The sequence below is a fragment of the Haemorhous mexicanus genome, chromosome 6 (assembly GCF_027477595.1).
Source record: "Haemorhous mexicanus isolate bHaeMex1 chromosome 6, bHaeMex1.pri, whole genome shotgun sequence".
In the NCBI taxonomy this organism is placed as follows: domain Eukaryota; kingdom Metazoa; phylum Chordata; class Aves; order Passeriformes; family Fringillidae; genus Haemorhous; species Haemorhous mexicanus.
Genome location: NC_082346.1, coordinates 12,419,052 through 12,439,208, shown reverse-complemented (window position 1 = coordinate 12,439,208; position 20,157 = coordinate 12,419,052). Strand labels below are relative to the sequence as shown.

The following is a 20,157-nucleotide window of genomic DNA, read 5'->3' as shown; positions in this document are numbered from 1 at the left end:
TAATTTTGACTTCCCATGTCTGAGGGTCCACTAGAAAGCTTGAATTCTGCTTCTCCCTCTTGCAGTGGGATGTTTGTTTGCTCTCCAAGGGCTCCTGAAGGATGTAGCTAAATGAACCTGTGTTGTTGATTTCCCACAATCACAGTCAGCGAATAGCCCCCCCAGTGCTGCAGGATAGGGAAGGCTTAATTAAGGGAAGATTGCTGGCCTGAGATAGTTTCTCTCCATGCAGACCCTGCTTTGGAGAGTAGCAGAATACTGGATGGATGCCTGGGATAGCTCTCAGCTGCTGTGCAAAGGCCTTTGCAGGGAGGAGGAGAATGCTATAGGTTGATGGATATTACAGAAATGAGAGCTTTGGGCTAGCATGGGGAGAAGTGAAGGGAAAACCATGGCTGACATCTTGGTTTTGTGAACTGAGTAGGCAAACAGAGTAAGTTGGGCTGGTGCAGTGGGAAGTAAATGTTGGTGAGCTTAAGAGCTGAATGGGGCTTTCTCCCCCAGTATCCTGATTTCCTCTGCAGTGTTTTGTACTGCAGGTGAATACAGGCAGGAACAGGCGGCCTTCACCTCCAGGTGTGGTACAAGTTGCTTTCTTCTTTTTGTTACTCTGTTACTGAAGTGTACCATGAGAAGGGCATGTTGTTTGTGTGCCACTGCTCCTCGTGCTCTTCCTTTCCTGTTAATGACCCATCTTGGAAAGTCTTGTTCTTTTCCTAGCAGTCAGGATTGGCATGGTTCAGCCAGCCCTGGGCAGCAGTGACCTGGCACTGCAGGAATGTATGGGATGTTTAAATGTGATCCTGCTTGCAGCACTCACTGTGCTGCTTGGAAACACGCTGAAAGCTGTCAGTGCTGAAAGCACAGCACACTGCCCAGTGAGCAGTTAATTATAGGCCTAACCATTCTTGGTGGTTGGACAGATAGTTTCTTGGGCTTTGGGGTTTTTTTGCACAAGACCTCACTGCTTTTATGGTTTTGTGGCATCTGTGGCCACTTCTCTGTGCCATAGTCCACTGCCCTCTGACTTTTGCAGATCAAGCTGAAGAGCTTGTCATGCTGAGAGCTGTCAGGAGTCCTTGGCCTTGTGGTTTTGGCTCGAAGTAGGACACAAGATATATCCCTGTACACACACTCAGCAGTTCTGCTCTCCAGGGTGGTAAGAAAATATTGGCTTTGTGGTCTTAATGGTATTGTTAATCCTTTCCGGATTGCCAGTGCTCTGAGGGCAGAGCAGCCTCAGGAGTAGTGGGATGGGCTGGCATTTGCAGAGCTGGGAGTTCATTGCTGATGTGCAGTGTCACAGCTCTTCACTAGAGGACAGCATTACACATGGCAAAGTAATTCTCCTGCAACAATGCTGGGAGAGATTTCTCGTGGATTTTCTGTGCCAGGAGTAAGCTGGGGTGGAGGTTACAGTAATTTGCTGGAAGTCAGGAGGGAGGTTTAATGGTGTGGCTTAAATCAGTGTCTGAAAACCTTGACTCCTAAACCTTGTCTGAAGGGAGATGCCACCTGCCTTGCTGCTGCATGCACCCTGGTCGGGGCGGGGGGGGTACAGGCTGCTTGATAGGTAGCACAGGGAGAGAAGGAAGAATAGTAAATTTAAAAAAGGGAAATGTTTGCATATCAAAACTGTTGTAGCAAGCGGTGGGTTGCGTGGCAGGGAAAGTATGGGAGGAAAGCAAGGAGACAGAGGGATGGGGGATGAGTGTGCACTGGGTGATGGGCCTTACAGGAGAGAGAAAATAAAGGATGCTTTGAATAAACAAACACTGCTCAAGTGCTACTGTTTGTGCCTGCTCTGATGTTGGAGCTCTCTGCAGAGGGCAGGACTGCTGTTCTGTCCTATCAGGGCTCCATCAGCCATCTCTGCATGCAAGGGACAGACACTCCTGCAGAGCAAGGAGTGTGAAGTGGAAGATAAGGAGGCTGGGTCGGGCAAGAGGAAGGGAGCTGCAGCTTTTGTGACAACCTTTGTGCAAGTGGGGGTTTGGCCCTTTCTGTTGGGCATCACGTACTTTTGCAGGGCAGCCACCATCTTGGGCACTGCTCTTCATGCTGCTTGTGTTTAGTTGGGCCTTAATTATGATTTCATTTTTTATTGAATTAAGGTTTTATTCCTTAGGGGAAGCTGACCATGAGCAACATGTGAGTTAAGCTGTGGCAGGATTCTTGCTTACTTTGTTGATGAGGCAGAGAAAGCTGATGAATATCCAGGTGTAAGAGGAGGACAGAAGCAGCCTCTCAGTGAGGCCCTGGCAGGAAGCACACTTGGTTCACAAAGCTGTGATAACTGATAGCTACTGGATCCCGTGGCTTGACTGGTACTATGAGAGATTTCACCTGCCCTTGGCAGTACCAGGTGGCAAAGCTCATCCCACCTCTCACTGCCTTGCAGCTGTGACCTCCAGGGCCTTCCTGCAGTGCTGTCAGTGTTCCAGAGGCTGGGAGGACTGCAGGACCTCTGAGCAAGATTGATGGTCTCTATTCTCTCAATTGCTGCTCCCTTATTTAAAGAGAAGCAAACGTGAAGCTGCTCTGGCCTTGCAGAAGAGATCAGGTGAGTAGAACTTTCACTCTCACTGCTCCCTTTGTCATCTTTGCTTCTCTGCTTGGGAGTAACTACTTTTCCTGAGTGTGGGATCCTGGCGACACTGGCTTGGCTGGGCCTGGAATATACCAGTGACCTAAGGAAAGAGTGCCACCTGCCTTCTGTGGGATAGCCAATTCCTGTAAGTGCAAGATTGATAAGTGAAGAAAATGCCATGGTAGCTGGCAATGTGGAAGCTCTCTTATTCCCAGGATTTTTTTTTGCACACCCCTTGAAAGACAAAGGATGTTGCATTTGCTCAGGGTTCTCTTTTCCTGCAGGAGGGAGCTCTGATTCCTGCCTTTATTGTTTTACAGCTGGAGCACTTGCTAGACTTCCACTTAATCTGTCCTGCCTCATGCCACTAGCACCTGAGAATGCCCTTAGGATTCCTTCAGTGACCATTCCCTAGCAGTCCAGGCTGCTCCCAAGTGCCAGACTTATCACATCAGGACTGGGAAGAAAGGAAGGAACAAAACATGCGGCTGGCTCCCCTTACAGAGTGGGGTGGGGGGGGAGAGGGGGGCTTTATTTCCCACATTTTCTGTTCTACTTTGCCCAGCAGCTTGTCCCTTTTGAGCAGTGGCAACCTTGGCTTTGATAGGAGATGAGGATGACATTCCACTGTGTGCCTGGGAATCCACAGTAATCATAGCACAGTTATTTCCACTTGTAATTAGTTGTAGGGCTCTGCCTCTGACTACAATTGATCTTGCCCATGTCATGCCTTTTCATAAGCTGCTCTTCAGGTTAGCCAGTGCCCATCAGCCAGTGGAACTCCTTTCCTCCTCTGCTGCCCACATGAAATTCCTTTCCAAGGTCAGGAGCAGAGACTCGTTTTGGCCCTGTTTGCCTTTAACCTGTTCTGCTTTTGGTCACTTCCCTGCTGCTTTGTCACTGTAATCCCCATCTTGCCCATCTCTCCTGTTCTGTGCCCCGTGTGTCTGCTGCAGAGCCAAGTGAGTCTGTGGAATAGCGCAGTTCCTGGGACTCTGGGAATGTTTTATTTCATCTGGGGAATTTCCAGCTGCCCTGCTGGTCTGTCTCACTTTGAGGCTGACATTCAGAAGAGCCCATAAGAGAAAGGAAAACTGTTTAAGACTGGACAGTGCAGTGAGTGGCCCCAGAAATGGCATCTGTCCAGAGCAAGGAAGGAGTTTGTTTCCTGGGACATCTGGCCTCTTGCAAGAAGGGGGCAGTCTTCTTGTAGCCAGGGCTGAGCTGTTCCGTAACCACAGCTGCTGAAGCAGTTGGAGCATTTCTGGCAATGCCTGTACTTCGTCAAGAGAGCATTTAAGGAAGTTGAGTTGCGGAAGTTCACCGAGCCGGGTGCCTCACCAGCACAGCTCCAAGGAGTGGATCCCTCCCGGAGGGACGGTGGGTGTTTGTGCCCACCAGCCCCGGCCACTGCCAGCCTTCCTCTGGGTGACCTTGGGTGAGGCTCTGCTTGCCTGGAGAGCTGTTGATTTACAATGCAGATTCATCGCTCCTCGCCTGCCTGTCCCTGCCCCTCCTAAATTGGGCTGGGATATAAGAGGCTGTTTGCTCTCCGATGCCAACAGTGGCCATGGCAGAACGCCCTGCCACGTGAGAGGCAGAGATAGAGGAGAGGGGGGCTAAGGAGGAGTGAACTGTGCAGTTGCTCCTGCTTCTGGTAGCTGAGGAGCACATCTGCAGGACCATGTCTGTGCTGAACCCTGTCCTGCAGCCCACGGAGGTGAAGAACTACCTGTGCAAGGGCGATCGCTTCATCAAATGGGATGATGTGAGTACTGGGGTGTTCCTTCCTAGGCTGTGCCTGTGGTGGCAGGGAGACACTGGTTAGGTCACAGTTTGTGGGGAGGCTGGGAGCCTGTGTGCAGTGTGGTATCCCACCTGATGGCAGAGATCTCTGGACAGGGAGAGGGAACTGGGAAGAAATGGAAAGCTGCGGATTGAAGTTAAGGGGATGTTGTGTGTGTGTGTGTGTGTAAGGGGTTGGGGATATGTTTTTTCCATCTTGTGGAGGATGGAAACAAATGGAGTGAGTGTGCACTGGGTCTGTGTGAGCAGCTCCTGATGTAAGACACAAGGTCCGGCCCTCTGGAAGGTGGTCGCTACTGGGAGTCTCTGTGGGGTGAGATGCAAATGCCACATTTGGACTTTCTGGAGGAGCATGAGGGGTAGGATCTACTCCAGAGCAAAGAGCACGCATTGCACTTTTTAGATAGAGATGAAATCAGGCTCCAAGTTGCTTCCTCTTATGGCCCTGTTGCCTGAGTGGATCGGGGGTGAGCCATGGCCTCCCACGCTTGCCCAGCCCCTGGGTCTGGGAATGACTGAACAGCAAAGGGCCTGTGCTTTAACAGGGCTGAAGCCTCAGGGTGCTGCAGCAAGCTGCTGCTCTCTCCAGCTCATTGTCCTCTATACCTTCAAAACAGCTGCTTTGCAGTCACTGCCTTTCTGTGTGAGGGGAAGAAAGTGTAGAGCAGCAGCAGTTCATTGAAATGTAAGAGTTCCCACAAACCTGAGCAGGAGGAGAGCAGCTGCCCATCTGTGCTGTCTGGAGATGGACTGTCTGCTGTTGAGCATGGATGTTGACAAAAGGGGGAAAGGCAGATTATGGTTATTGACAGGGGTCTGGGGAGATGGTTCATGCGGTTTTGCAAATGAGATGATCAGAAGGAGCCTGCAGCAGCAGTGCAGGAGGGATTAGCACTTTTCTGGGTGTGAAGCTGGAATAGAGTGTTAAGTCCCAAAGGTGCATGTGGGGGAGTGGATCACCTGTGTGCAACATCAGCGGGGTGGTCCAGCGGCACTGAGAATGAGAGCAGTGTACTGTGCAGCTGGCAGGAAGGATGGATGTGAGGAACAGGAGCTGGAATATGGCTGCCAGTTCCCCTGTTAGCAGTACATAAACAGGAGAATGACACCAGGGTACAGTGAAAAGCACAGCCTTCCTCTTTCCTGTGGGCCTATTGCCTGCAGAGTGCACTTGGGGCTCTTGAAATCTGCTTTCTCAGAATAACAGTAGCCAAACTTGTCTAAAATTGCTGATGACTTTCTGTTCAATCCTTGGGGACCATTCTCCCAAGAACTGGAAGCTGTTAAGTATTTCACTGGGTATTCCTGAGATAGGTTCCCCTGAAAACCAAGGTGAGTCAGTTGGGCTTCCAAGACCCACCAAGTGTTTATTTCCTGCTGTAGCTGTTGATTAGTGAGCTCAATTCCCGTCTGGATCTTTCCTTAAGGTTTATATATTTGTAAATATTTCTAAGTGGTTGCCTCAACTAAATAGTTTACAGGCTTGATCTCCACCAATAAAGAAAGGCTTCTCCATGAGTGGGCTGTTCTGGTCACATTGCTCCATCACACTGGGCTTTCCTAATCCATGGTTAGAATAGGCTGCAGAGGATGATGGTGAGAGCTCCAGATTGCAAGGTTGCTGCACTTCAGAATTCCTGAGTGTTGAGTTTTTTGTATCTTTCAATTGACATGACTGTAGTGTTGGTAACAGTTTTGAACTCCCTCCAGGATAAGTGAGGCAAAGGAGTTAAGGAAGATCAGACTGGCCTCTTACATCACTGTTCAGCTTGAGACTGAACTAGGGCCTTCCAGCAAAAAAGCAAACCCACACTTTTTCTACAGAGCCCTCACCTTGTCCAGCTTTGGTAAGGCAGTGTCTAGAGGAGAGAACAATGGGTCCCTGACAGGCAGGACTGTTCTGACCTCTCCCATGGAGTTAGTTGCAGGACCCTGGGGTAAGGAGCAGTGCTGCAGTGCTCTGTTCAGCATCCAGCAAGCTGGGGCTCCTAAGCAGACTGAAGAGGTGCAATTCTGCTACATGGGTGGTAGCTGAGTTCAAGAACCAACTGGGAACCCTGTTAGAGCCCCAGGCAGGGCACAAGGCAGTAGCTGACCTCTTGAGTAGGGCAGATGGGTATGGGTTTGGCTCTGTGCTGCCTCTGAATCTTCATAGTAGAGTCAAAATTGTTCCTGTCTCTGAAAGATGATGGATTACAGGATCTTAGAAGACAGTGTTTGCCTTTTGCCCCATGGTGAGAAGCAGCCGGGTTGGCTGCCTGACCATCTTCTATAGGATTGTCCATTTCCTTTGCTGCCAGGAGCTGCACCCCCTGGCAGGCCTGGCCCTGCCTAGGAGTCTGGCTTGCAGCAGCTTCCTTGCAGCCTCAGCTTGCCCTCCAGAAAGCTGCTTTGTGGGAGATAAGGGTAATCTAGAACATGGCACAATCCTCTGTGGTGGTACCATGGGGCCTGTTCTGCTTTCCGTGGCCATTTGTGCAGGGAGCAGCCAAGAGCTCTGGGAACATGGACAGGGTGCTGGGCAGGCCGGTGCTGGCCCTGGCACAGCAGGAGGAAGACAGGAGGCAGTAAAAGGACCACATACAATGTGCTGTGCAATGAGCACTTTACTGCAAATATTGTCTATGGAAATGGAGGTCCCTCAAAATATAGATACACTCTAGAGTGAAGTATGAGTTGAGTAAAAAACTGAAGAATCTGAGGCCAACAGACAAGTACAGCTTCCAGATTTCATTACTGGTTTCATATTAGCAGTGATATGTTTCAGCTTTCTGAATTGAATCTGGAGCCTTCCCAGAAATGGCTGTGTGGGGTTCAGGATCAGCCCCAAATGATTTCGTCCGATTGCAGCCCTCTGGTGTGGGTGTCTGCATAGCTGCTTCTTTCTATGGTCAGTGTAGAGATAGTCTGTGGAGTTTCAGAATCCCCATCTAAAGCAGCATAATGAGGCTGCATTGATGCATCCCCTCCTTGAAGCCTTCCTGACAAGGAGCCCAGATAATCTGCATGAACACCTGGATAGGAGATGCCATGGATAAATGGTTTCTCTGCTTGGCCTGGGTTACTCCTGAGCTTGTAGAATGGAGCAGGTCAAAGAACACTTTTCAAATGAAACAATTAATTGAATCTCCAGATACTTTATCTCAGTTCTTTGTGTAGAAAGCTCTAAGAGAGCTATTCTTGTTAAATGCATAGGTTAGGTGAGACTCAGGATTCAGCTTCCAGAACCTCCCAGGCGTTGCTGTGGAGATGTCCTAAAATCCTTGGGTTTGTTTTCATAAATCCTAGAGGGTGTTCCCCTGCCTGGGTCTGTATTTGAACTGGGAACCTCGTGTCCCAGTATGTTTTCTCCGAATCACCCAAGGTGCCAGCATTCTTCCTTTTGTTGTTTTTTTTCTGTCAGGAAACATCAAGTGCTTCTCCTGTGATTCTCCGGGTGGATCCCCAGGGCTTTTATGTGTACTGGACTTACCAGAGCACGGTAAGTGCTGAGGCTGCACAACTCAGGCTCCAACCAGCCAAGTCAGGTTTGTGTGAGATGACAATACTGCAAGTGCTTGAGTCCTGCACTTGGGAGCAAACTGCCACACTCATTCCCCTTAGCAGGGACATCCCACCAAGGAATGAGAGCTGGTCAGTGGCAGGTTGGTTTTCACAGCACCAGGAAAGTGCAAGAACTGAAGGTGTGTGTGTGTGGCCTTTCTGTGCCTTTCACACTTTCACCTTTTTTGACTCCTGCAAAGCTCATTATGTCCTTCAAAGGACTTTATGGAGAACAGTTGTGCTGATATCCCTGTCACCCAGCAAGATACGGGATTCTCCTAACCTGTACAGTGGGGCCATTAACTGACTCACTGGGGTTTTAGACATTTTAATTAAAAAGTAGTGACCGTAGGGCCTACATGGAGTCTGGAGAACAAGTTGTGCTCAGGATGATGTTTGCAGGCTTCTGGAGCAAAGCACAAGATGCCAGCTGCTGGAGGAGAGGGAGGGACAACACATGGAGGAAAGAGAATTCAGTTCCTCACTGATGAGTACATCAAATGATGGAGAGGGAGGTGGAAGGCTGGGCTTACTTCTGCTTTCCAGAGGAGGCTGTGGTTCAGCTCTACTTCCTCTGCCTGACCTACATGCCATGGTAGAGTCAGACAGTCCTGCACAGGCCCTGGCCAGGGACCTGGTGGGTTTGGGTGAGCTCTGCCTTTCCAGAGATTCTGCCCAGTGCTAGCTGGGACCGGGCACTGCCACAGCCACATCCCCTGAGAACAGTGTCACAGTGCTGGGGACTGCCACACCCCTTGATGTTTCTGTCACTCCTGTTCTGCTTTCAAGGTCCACTCGGACAGTAGAATATCTGCTCTAAGGGTGCCAGCAGGAAGAAGTGGAGCACAAAGTGAGGCAAGGGGAGCTGGTGTCACCATGGAAAGGGAGATGCTTCACTGGGGTACCTAGGCAAGGGGCTGGGGGAAGGAAGCATAGCTGCCACAAGGAAAGCCAGACTGGAAAGGGTCTCACATTCCTGAAAAATTGTTGGTTAGCAGCTAAAGTAAACTGGACTGCTTTTGCACTAGGGACTCAGAAAGGAGTGGGATTAGGAGTAAAATTACTTCCCGCTTAACAATAAAATGGGGATACAGCCAGATGACATGGCATCCACATTGTCCTGTGAGGTGATCTTGGAAAATAATATTATCTGCTGCAACAAGTATAATTTGTTCTCCAGATCCATGGTGAGAAGAAAAAAATTAGTAACAGAGGAAGGAAATTCAGGTTGGATATTAAAAGAACAAACAAGACAGCAAGCTAGTAGCGAGGACACGGAGGGGGCTGCCTGGGGAAGGCTGTGCAGTGTCCTCTGTGGGAATGGCTTCCCTCCCTGCCTTGTTCCTGCTGGGAGAGCTCTTCCACAGGGAAAGACACTAAGCCAAACCTGATTTACAGCTTCTGGGGGCTCTGTCATGGAGTGCTTTCCTTCCTCCTTTGTCTTTCCTCATTTTCCTTGTCCTCCTGTTTGTAGGAAAGAGAAATTCTGGATATCACCAGCATCCGAGACACCCGAGCAGGGCGATTTGCCAAAATGCCCAAGGTGAGACCACAGCGTCTTTCTGTCCTATGTTTCAGTGGAAAGGCAAGGCTGCCTGAGGTTTTGGTGGGCTCAGGCAGTTTGTCCTGGATTTCTGTAGGAAGAAGCCAGAGGGGATCTAATCTCCTTACATCACAGCTATGTAAATACAGGAAAGCTATCTTGACTCTTGTCCCTGACCTCCCAGGGGTCTCTTCCAGACTATGGTAGGTGGGCTCATTGGAAGGAATAGGTCAGAAAGCCAGGAAAACCAATACCCCTTCCAAGTGCCCTGCTGCACTGGTAAGTCCTGCTGGAGACTCTGATGCTCCTGCACTGAGACACTAGAGCTGCTCCTGTGTAAGGATGCACAGGATACCACAAACCCAGAGTTTCAATGCCATTCCAACAGTGTGTGCTGGATTTTTTCCTTTAAAGGGAAGAAAATGCATTTTCAGAAAAACTGGTTTGTATTTTTTCCCCCATACATGTTTATATTTGCACATGATCAGGGCTTTGTTCTCAATTTCAGTTATAATTGAAGCTTCTTGCAGCCCTTGTTAGGACTTTCTTTGTGGGACTTTGTTTGTTTTTAGCTTTTCCATGTATGGAGAAGGCAAGCAGAAAACTGCAGTAAAGCACAAAGGTGGAAAAGGGACCAAAGAAGTAAAGCTGATGTGTCATGTGGTGACATAGGTGATTCTCTAAGGCAAAAGGGAAAGGTTTTGCAATATCTCCTGAGCCTCAAGCAGCCTTTTGCATAAGTTGTGTGGCTGTTTTCTCAATCTGCTCTGAAAATGTCTGTTCAGAGCTCCCCAAGACTAATATTTCACAAAATACCATGAAAAGGTGGGTGCTAAAGGCACAGCAGAGCTCAAGAACAGTACCCGTCATAAAAATCATGTTTCCTTCAGAGAAACTGCCTTTCTCCTTAGAAGCTCACTAGAATGGAACATACTTCAGTTTTCAATGAGCCTAAAACTTTGCCAGCAACTTGTTTTGTGGGAACTGTGCTTTAAAAATGCTGTCAGAGGTTGGGTTTTCATTTGAGAGAATGAAATATTTGGGGCTATTTGAGTTGGTGCTGCCCTCCCGATAGGACACCCTAAGAGGCTGACTTAAAGGAGAGGTATGAGATACTCTTTTCTAGGGTGTTAAACTTTGAGGAATAACCTATTGACAAAATGAATTGATCTTTGATATAGATAATAAATTGCTGGGGGAAGCACTGAGGCTATGGCTGGATGTCCTGGTGGTAACAGGAGGCTGGAGAAACATGTCCTAGATTTTAAAAATTAGTTAAGGAAGACTAATTGGAGAGTACCAGGAGAAGACAGTTCGCCAATGGTTATCCAGGGTAATAAAATCAGGCTGCTTTGTAGGAAGACCTTGAATTGCTGATTGAATGCATGATCTAATGAGTGATACATTTTATACAGATAAAATCAGGCAATGCACACAGAAAAAATCTGTCATCCTTCTGTAATAACAGGCCCTGAGTTGACTGTTGCTACTCAGAAAACATCGTGGGTGTATGGTAAAATATCAATGTAGTGTTCAGCAGTATTTGCTTCCTAGAAGTAAATTGTATGTTAGAGATTATAAGGAAATCATTAGGAAGTTGTGCTATTGCGTACACCCCAAATGGATCCATATTTATGTGCAATTCTAGTGTACTCTTAAATGTAGTGAGAACTGGAAAAGGTTTGGAAGAGCAGCAGGATTAACAAAGGAATGAAGTGGTTGCTGGGGGCAGAGCATCTGAGTAGGAGGGACTGTATTCTGGCAGAAGGAGTAAGGTGAATGGGATGAGGGGTGCTGTAATATCAGCAGCTGAATGGAGAATGGGAGCACGAAGTGCTTACTCAGGGTTTGAAGCAGTTACTCAGGGTTTCTTCCAGTGCAGGATCTCCATCTAAGGTGGAATTTTCCAGAGGTAGGAGTGGCAAAAGCAGGAGGTGCTGCTGCTGGTGTCCCACCTCAGATCACCATGCCATTGGTAATGTTTCCTGCCCAGTCATGGAAATGTGAGTATAAAAAGTCAGTACAAGGAGGAAATGCCCTTAGGGGGTTATTAAATGTGAGATAATGCCTCTGGGTTAGGAAGCTTCTGAATCCTAGATTGCTGGGAGCTGCAGGAATGTGTCACAGAAGTGCCAGTGTGTATGCCCTGTTCCAGCACTTTTCCCAAGGCAACTGGATGGAGCTGTTCTGTTCTCGTTGTTGCAGTAGGCCAGGGTTGGGATTTTAGAGCCATGGGAATTGGCTGCAGCTCATTTTTGAAGAACAACGAAGCAAATGTCAAGCACTTACTGATTTATTAAGTATTCTCAGTGGGCAGAAGTGATGCACTTGATGACAACCTTTGCTGTGAAAATCCCAAGTGCTTTTTGAATTCTGCATTTTACAGAGACTCATTTGAACTCCTTATTTCAGGGAGTTTTATGGAATTCTGTGATAACATGTAGTAAAAAGCACTAGATTGGCTCCTTATCCATCTTTTCCATGTGGATCCTGGGAGGCCTTATGTGGTCATTGAGGGAGTGTTGAACTAAGATGTGCCATCTGGGTCTGGAAGATTGTTACTTACACAAAGCTCTGCTATCCTTGATGCCTCTGGCTTAAAGCCCTCAGGGTCGTGTGCATTTGGCTGTCCTGAGAGCAGAAGTTCACAAAGGAATGCAGAAAGCAGGGAAAAATTCTTCACATGAACCACCACACCCTCCACATGGGGCAGCTGTGTCTGGGCTGTTGTTACAAAAGGCATTAATATAAAAAGCTGGTGTGGTGAAGCAAATAAAAATATGTTTAGAGGTGGAAGAATGAACATGGGTGCTGCCCTGTTAGAAAATAGTGGCTTGAAATGGTTGTAGAATAGAGCTGTTGGAATTAATGCTAAGAGTTAACTTGTTTCACTGCCTGAAGGTGAAGAAGAAATGAGCCATCTGCGTTATTTAGGACAAGGAGGGCAGGATCACAGCTGTAGGAAGAACTGTGGATGGCACACAATAAAAGGAACATCCTTTCCCCTTCCCTGCAAGTGATGCCCCAGTCAATCCACAGCTGCTCTGAGGCAAAGCTTGTGGCCTGGTTTTCCTGCTGGATTGTGACTGAAGGAAGTCCAGAGGAAGGAGAGTGCTGCATGGAGACCATCTGTGCCACTGCTTTCCACAGCAAGGGGCTGTGCAGGTTTGGGCTGTGGCTCAAGGGTGTAACCTGCCCTCAGTTTTCCCGTCCTGTGGCACAGAGAAGTTTCCCTGGGAGGGGGTGGGTCACTGTGGGTGTTGGGAGTTCCCTGCTTTCAGTAGCACTTTGCCACCACTACCTGCTGGTAGGTTTGGGGTTTTTCTTTGTAACCTCTACACACAGCAAGAATAATAACACCAAAGCAGCCACGTGGAAAACCACTTGAGAAGAGACCTGCTGCTGTGTGCACTGCCAGCACAGGTCACAGCTGGAACCCCCTCCATGGTTAGGGAGCAGGTAGTGCCCAGCGCAGTGGGAAAAGGGACTCACCAAGGGCTGCCAGCCGTAGGAGCAGCCTCCAAATGGAAATGGCCCTTGCCTGCCTTCCCCAGTCCTCGCCTCACCACAGAGCAGAATCTTCCCCGGCCCCTCCTACGCAGAGTTCTCCTGCTCACCCGCCCCTGCGAGGTTCTTTGAGAGCGGCTTCGCCTTTCTGCCGTGACTTTTCTTCGCGGACTTTTTTTTTTTTTTTTCACATGGGGCAGAGCGAACTTTGGCGTATGTTCAAGAGAATAATAAAGATAAGAATGAGCAGTGCCTTTGAACAGCAAGGAGACAAAACTAAAAAGCTATTGACTGTAGTTCAGCAGTGTGCAGATACAGATCAGGCTGTTATTTACAATCAGGTCTGTGTTTTCTTTTCAGTAATGAGGAACAATAAGGGCTGTTGCATTTGTGGGGCTTCTTGTGGTTTCTTTTTTAAGGCACCAAGACCCTGGCATGCTGACAGAGACTCTAATAATAATAAAGGCCAAAATACATGATGTTTTAGGCCAGACTTCTGGGCTATCGGCTGTGTCTTAGGGTTTGTTTAGATGTTTCAGGAGGCGTTGGCTTTGAGACAGGCATATCTTTTAATACAAACAAAAGTTGTACTTTCTGATTGTCATGATTATAAACCAGCTTCATCCTCTGTCCACATTCTGTTGGTCTTGAACCTGGAGCTACAGCCTGAACTGCACATGTACAGGAAGAAAAGGATACCAAACCATTTTACTCATGTTTTGAGATGATAAACTTGGAGCCAGTGGTAATGTTCAGGAACCATGCAGAACAATCACAGTGCCCTTGGAGCTGAGCTGTGTCTGTGAGCCCCAGGCTGTAACCAGTGTGGGTGGTCAGTGGTTCTGCTGCAGCACAGGGGATGACCAGCTCTGGCAATGGGATTCAGCAACTTGTGAGCCCAGGATAAAGCTGAATTAAGTCTAATTCTGGCCTTCCAACTGGAGAGCGATCATATGGAGCCCTATCGAGGCACCAGTCTGTGAGCCTCAAGAGAGAGGCAGGTACAAGCCTGTGTCTAGCAAAGGATTTAAAAGTGGTGGAGCAGGAACTGAGCAAGGAAATGGGCACATATGAGTCATGACCTTTGCCATGCTGGGTGCTCCTGCTTCTGCCATCGTTGTGCAGAGAGTTCTGGGGCCACACATGTTCTCCTCTGTCCCTGGCAGCGTGTCCCTGCTGGATTGCAGAACACTGTGGGCTATTCTGTGCCTGGGAACCTGAGCTGCTGCATTTTCCAGTTCCTTTAGGTAAAAGAGTGAGGGCTGAGAGTGCTTCACTGTGGATTTTTGTCTGCCTGTGTCCCTGAGATGCTTGGCACAAGGACAGGTTGGCCCTCCCCATCCAACAGCCAATATCTCCAGCGTGGAGCAGCAAGGCTAATGGGGACAGGAGTGTTACCTCCAGAGTCAAAGGCATCCCCCAAATATCTTGGGGCTTCCTTTTTCCTTTCTGGCAACCAAAGAAGAGCTCTCTTCTCCAAAAAAGAGGATTTGTTGCCTAGTGCCACAGGAGACAGCTCTGTCAGGGCACAGTGACACAGCAGGTCCTGCAGTCAGTTGGCTCTGCTCCCTCTCAAGCAGAGAAAGGACTGTCCCCCTCTGTCCTGTGTCTCTCTGACTCTTTGTTTATATTTGCATGAGAATTTGCTTCTCTCTGGACTATGGATCTCTGTACAGCTGAGGATTTTAGGGAAATCAGGAGGGTGGGACATGAAACTCCAGCTGACTCCATATTTCAGCCACTCTGCTAGTAGGTTGTTTTCTGCTTGTCTAGGTTTTTTTAGGGGGATTTGCTAAGAGTGTTTCCCTTCTGATTTGCATGGCTAATATCCGTGTCCTGCTTTTCATGCAGCAATTCCTATTTTTCCTCTATGGCTACCTGCAAGGTGACAGTGAGTAATCCCAGAGTGAAGCTGTGGCACAAGGCGCTAAAGGAGTGCAGGTTGTGAAAGAGCCACTATGTGGCATCAGGTTCAGAGTTCCTGCACACAGTCTCTGGTCCTCTCTCCACATCTTCCTTGGGTTTTGGGTGCATCACTGCCTGGGTAAGGGCAAAAGTGCTCAGCTTGCTGGGGACATGGCCTGGACAGAGGTCTGGAGAGAGCCAGGTGACGAATGTCTCTGCTAGAGAGTAGCGTGTGGAGAAGGAAGGGGTGGGAGGAGCCCCAGATAACAAATACAGGAAATGAGTTCAGCACAACCACAAGTTCACCATTGTTTGGGCCTCCTCTCCTGTACAGCCCTGGAGCTGAACAAATGCTGGTGTGTTTGCAAGATGAAGTCAAGTTTGAAGTTAAAATCCCAACATTTTGCCGCTGGCACTGGAAAGTTGAGCTCCAACAAGGAGTTGCCACGAGCATGGGAAGGAGATGAGGGTCTTTGGTGGTGCTCAGTTCTGCGAAGGAAAATGGCTCACAAGGCAAGAAGGAGCCATTTTAGAAATTCCCTTGTAGAAAATAGGCAAATCATATTCCTTCCCTCCCTCCAAATGCTCTGGGATTAAACAGGTTTCAGAGTTATTCCCTTGGAGAGGTGCTTTTCCAAAATGAGAGACAGCAGTCAGATGATCCAGAGTTACAATACACCCTGCCCTGTTTTTCAGAGATGTGACAAAATTGCAAATCCTTCAGAAATTAGGAACACTGAAGTAAGAATATTCTGCAGTTCCTTATAAAATGTAATTCAGCTGTGTGTGTGACATGGTGCTGAAACCTGAAGGTGCTCTCAGATTCCAGCTCCAGTTTAACTTCCAAGTCTGACGTGCTCTAACAATCCTAGATTGTGGATTTGCCCTGTTTCTAAAGGAGAGCAGGTGCTCTGACAGCTCCCTGTTTACTTGGACAGGGATTTGTCCTGCACTTCAGATAATGGATTGCTGTGCTTTATTCTAGGAATGGAAATTTTTATCTTCCCATTATAAATAGCACCATCAGTAAAACTCTAGGATACCTTGGATACCTTGGCTTAGTGACACCATGCATAGGAATGCAGAAAATGCTGAATAATTTAAAGCATTCTATAAATACTTTCATATGGTGCTGCAATCCAAGTACCACTAATCGGATGAGCCTTACACTTAACAAAACAAGTCTCTGGTGAGCCATTGCTGTAGGGTACTGGAATTGCTATGGAAAAAAACACTACTACCAACTGACAGCAGCAGAAAATGGGGCTTGGAGGGGAAGAAGCCAACTCTGTAGTGACAGGGGGTCCCAAAAACTGGGTGTCACACTAATACACTTTCTAGTATGTGTGTTTTGATAAAATCAACTGATTACATGCCTCTGGCTCAAGCAGGCCAAACCCTCCCCTGCTTGTTTGCAAGTCGAGCCTGAAGTTTCAGAAGACATTTCTTTAAGAGTAGTCCCCCGCTTTGACTTTTTCAGGCTTGTGCAGTGTTGTTAGTTATGGTGATTTGTCCCATGGAGGATCCAGTAATGCAGACTCCAGAATAAAGATAAAAAATAAGGAAAGCCACGGAAAGGAAGATTGCACTAAGCAATTTTGCAACCCTTGAGATGTTTTCTGTGAATCTGGACCAATGTGTGTACTGGGGTCTATTTTTTTGGGGGTACAGTTTTCCCTCATTCTCCAGTTAATCCCATCTGTTCTGTTTCTTTTGCAGTCCCTGAAGCTCCGAGAGGTTTTTAACTTGGATCACCCTTACAGCACCTTCCTGCTGAAGAACCTGACAATTGTATCTGGCTCTGACATGGTTGACCTCACTTTCCATAACTTTGTGTCCTACAAGGAGAATATTAGCAAGGTATCAGGGCCTGAGGTCTTGGAAGTACTGGGATCCTCTAAGGACTGGGGTATGCAGTGGAGAGTAGGAAAGGAGAGGAGGAGACATGATAATGTAAGATAAGAGTTTAAACATTATGCTGAGCTCTTTCAGCATTACTGACAAGGTTATAAACAAGCAGGTTTATGTTCCAGTCTGGTGTGGTATCTCCATAGTTCTAGAAGCTTTTGCCCTGAACAGAGAAGGACCAGTAGAAGACCGGTCATTGTTGTCTTTCATGTGTTTTGTATGGATGAATAGGCAGCTGAGAAGTAGAAAAGTTTCAGCTCCTAGTGTTTATAGGCAGGAGGAGGGATAGAGTCGAGCCCAGAAGTCTCAGACAGAATAAGGGGTAACAGTTTTAAACTGGAAGAGGATAGATTTTGATTGGATGTGAGAATAATTTCTTCCCTGTGAGGGCGGGGGGCCCTAGCACAGGTTGCCCAGAGAAGCTGTGGCTGCCCCATCCCTGGAAGTGTTCAAGGTCGGATGAGGCTTGGAGCAATCTGGGATAATAGAAGGTGTCCCTGCCCATGTAGGATGTGGCACTGGATGGGCTTTAAGGTCCCTTCCAACTGAAATGATTCCAGGATTCTGTGCCCTTTCCATGTTTGCTGTGTACTTCTTGGAGCAGTTCAGTAGTTCCCAACTTCCTCTGCCCTGTTTGTTCCAGGACTGGGCTGAGGATATTATGGCCATTGCCCGGAATCCCCTCATGTACAACGCTCCCCGCTACACCTTCCTAGAGAAAATGTAAGTCCTTTCTGAGAAACTTTTTTCTCTGAAACGTCCATCTCCTGCTCTTTCTGACAGTAATTGAAAAAAAAAAAGGCTTCAAAGCATCCAGGTCCCTTGGCAGCATCCAGACCAAGGCCTGGGTCATGCCAAGGTTAAGCTGATGGTCTGTAGGACCTTGATTTTCAGTTCACTGTTAGACTGTTTTCCCAATTGCATGTTTTTCCTTTCTTCTCACTTAGTAGGATCTCATAAGATGGTACAAATGCTTTTTTGTAATCTTGTTTGGGTTTTTTTTCACAGTCTAGTGAAGCTGAAGTTGCAACTGAATGAAGAGGGAAAGATTCCTGTCCGGAAGTGAGTGTGGATATTTGTTTCATTGTGTGTTCAGTCAGACTACAGGCAGAGCAACTGGGGAGAGGATGGTTGCTCAGTGGCTTCAGCTGCCTGCTCTTCCTGCACCTAAGAGGAGGAGAAGTTTCCCTCTGTGTCCAGGCCATGGAAGTGCTCGTGCTGCGCTGCCATAGGTGACACATAATCTGAGTCTGGAAAGGAGACTTTGTGGCCTTCATCTACAGCAAGAAATGGCTTAAATACCCACAGATATAATTTCCTGCTTGTTGCCAAGAAAAAAACAACAAAACAAAGTAACTTTGGTAAAATTCTGATCACTGATTATTTCACAAACCTGAGCTGAAGGGTGGATGAGGTGTAGGATTGTTTCCCTTTCCTGTAAGGAGTTCTCCATATGGAGAGCTCTTTGCTGGACTGCCCAGCTCACCTGCAGCAGGGCTCCCTTGCTTTTCTTGTCTCCTTTCTCCCTGTGTGACCACTCCAGTCCTTCCCCACTTCCTCCATGCCTCAGCTTTCGCGCTGAGTGTGCATGAGAGTGAAGCAGCTCTGGGCCAGCGTTAGTGCTGCTTTAGGAGCAGAACAGATGGAGATTTGTCCTTCCCTGTCCTCAGCTTGGTCTTGTGTATCAGGTAGGGCTCCCATTAGAATGGGAAGCAAAGCCTAGCCTGTCCCTTCTCCCCTGCACTATATGACATGAATCTGGAATTGATTTTCTGCCATTCAGTGTCTTCCCAAGAAAAATTGCTCCAGGGCTGGTCCTGTGGTTCCTCTGTGTTGATTTGGCTCGTAGAATGACAAAAGGCAGCAGTGCCATGTTGAATTCCCTTTTGGGTCCATAAATTACCTTTTGTTTTAAGAATAAGGAGCTGCAGACAGTGCATTTGGGAAGTTTTCAACCACTCTGCTCTAGGTCTGTGCTGTGGTACAGCATCACAAGAGGTGAGCACTAATTGCCCCAAATAAACACATGCTCCAGGGTGTGTTGTAAGGCAGAGCTGTGCTGGATTAGGGCTGTGCTGACTAAATGGGCTCTTGGAGGGCTGAGCTTTATTCAACACTAAACATTTTTTGTTATTTGTTTTCTAAACCACCAACCAGCAGAATTTCATTGTCAGAAACCAGAATATTCATCAAAGGGCTGTTAAAAATGTGTAGGTCTGTAATGAATAACACACTAGGGAAGAGTGCTTTGAATTAATCTTTAAAATGCAAGCAAGGTAGCATTGCTGCAGGGAGAAACCTGCAGCTTATTCCTCTGGAACAAGCTAGAAAAAAATATCTGATACAGGATGTACCTCTCCTCAGTGCCCATTTCTTGCAGAATGGTAAAAATGCAGACCATTAAATAGTCCAGATTAAGAGCAAGGTTTATAAAAATACTCAGTATCTCCAGGTGCAGGTAAACATAAGGCTTTCAAAACTCCTGAAAATTCCACAAGCATTTGCCTTTCCTTTAAATATGTAAATCCCTCTGTAATCTTACCAAGGCTGCTGCAGTTTTGCCTTGCAAAGGGCAGGGTTTGCATGAGCTGCTGCAGCCCGGGCCAGGCACTCCCTTCTGGCAGCACAGGGCACTCCTTGTTCCTCTGTTTGCTGTGAGCACCTGTGACTCCAGGAGCTTAACAGAACATAGGCTGGATTTATCCGTGGTGGAGACCATGGTGCTGTTGACAGGGATGTTCTAAAAGTAAGGGAAGTTCAGTTATTGTTACTTCTCCACAGTACCATAGGAAGCATCTCCAAGAGGGGCAGAAAAGGACAGGAGAGGGATTTTGAGTGACTGGACTCTTACAGAGTCCATAGCAGAAATACAGAACTTCTGCTTTAAATTGGCAGTCAAAAAATGCTGTGTAGGTTTATCAAACTCAGTCCCTCAGTTACTGCCCTGGAAAAACGCTGTCTGTCTTTGCTGGTTTATGCTTACTGTTGTCTTGCCTGTCTCCCTTGCTGTGCATTTGGAGTGTCCTGCACTGCCTGCAGCTCCAGCCCCCTGACCTTGGTCCTGCCCCATGGTGATGTTTGTTTGCCTGTCTGGTCAGTATTTTTCAGATGTTCCCTGCAGACAAGAAGAGGGTGGAAGAAGCATTAAGTGCTTGTCATCTGCCTAATGGCAAGGTAAGGGTTTCTCTGGGAATCCAGAAATCTCATGAGCTTGAGAAGGATCTTTTTCCCTGCCCTGACTGGGATGCCTTTGGCTGTGAAAAACCATCAGCCAAGATGCTCGCAGTTGCTTACCTTACCCTCCCACTGCCAGGCCTTAACTCTGGCTGCTGGCATCAGCTCTTAATGTCTTCCA

The 20,157-nt window shown here is 47.7% G+C and overlaps 1 protein-coding gene across 2 annotated transcripts in view; it reads left to right on the top strand.

Moving 5' to 3' along the window:
* Nucleotides 1–2,432: 2,432 nt before the first annotated feature.
* Nucleotides 2,433–20,157, top strand: part of PLCB2 (phospholipase C beta 2) — a 38,088-nt gene continuing 20,363 nt past the window's right edge. The window contains exons 1-7 of one of the 2 annotated variants that reach the window (XM_059848734.1): nt 2,433–2,563; nt 7,800–7,877; nt 9,414–9,482; nt 16,614–16,754; nt 17,446–17,525; nt 17,811–17,864; nt 19,901–19,976. In XM_059848734.1, coding sequence (XP_059704717.1) covers nt 9,474–9,482; nt 16,614–16,754; nt 17,446–17,525; nt 17,811–17,864; nt 19,901–19,976 — 360 coding nt within the window. In that variant the 5' untranslated portion in view covers nt 2,433–2,563; nt 7,800–7,877; nt 9,414–9,473. Of the gene's footprint in view, nt 2,564–3,860; nt 4,359–7,799; nt 7,878–9,413; nt 9,483–16,613; nt 16,755–17,445; nt 17,526–17,810; nt 17,865–19,900; nt 19,977–20,157 lie in introns of those variants that run through there. The other variant, XM_059848733.1, reaches the window with a different exon arrangement.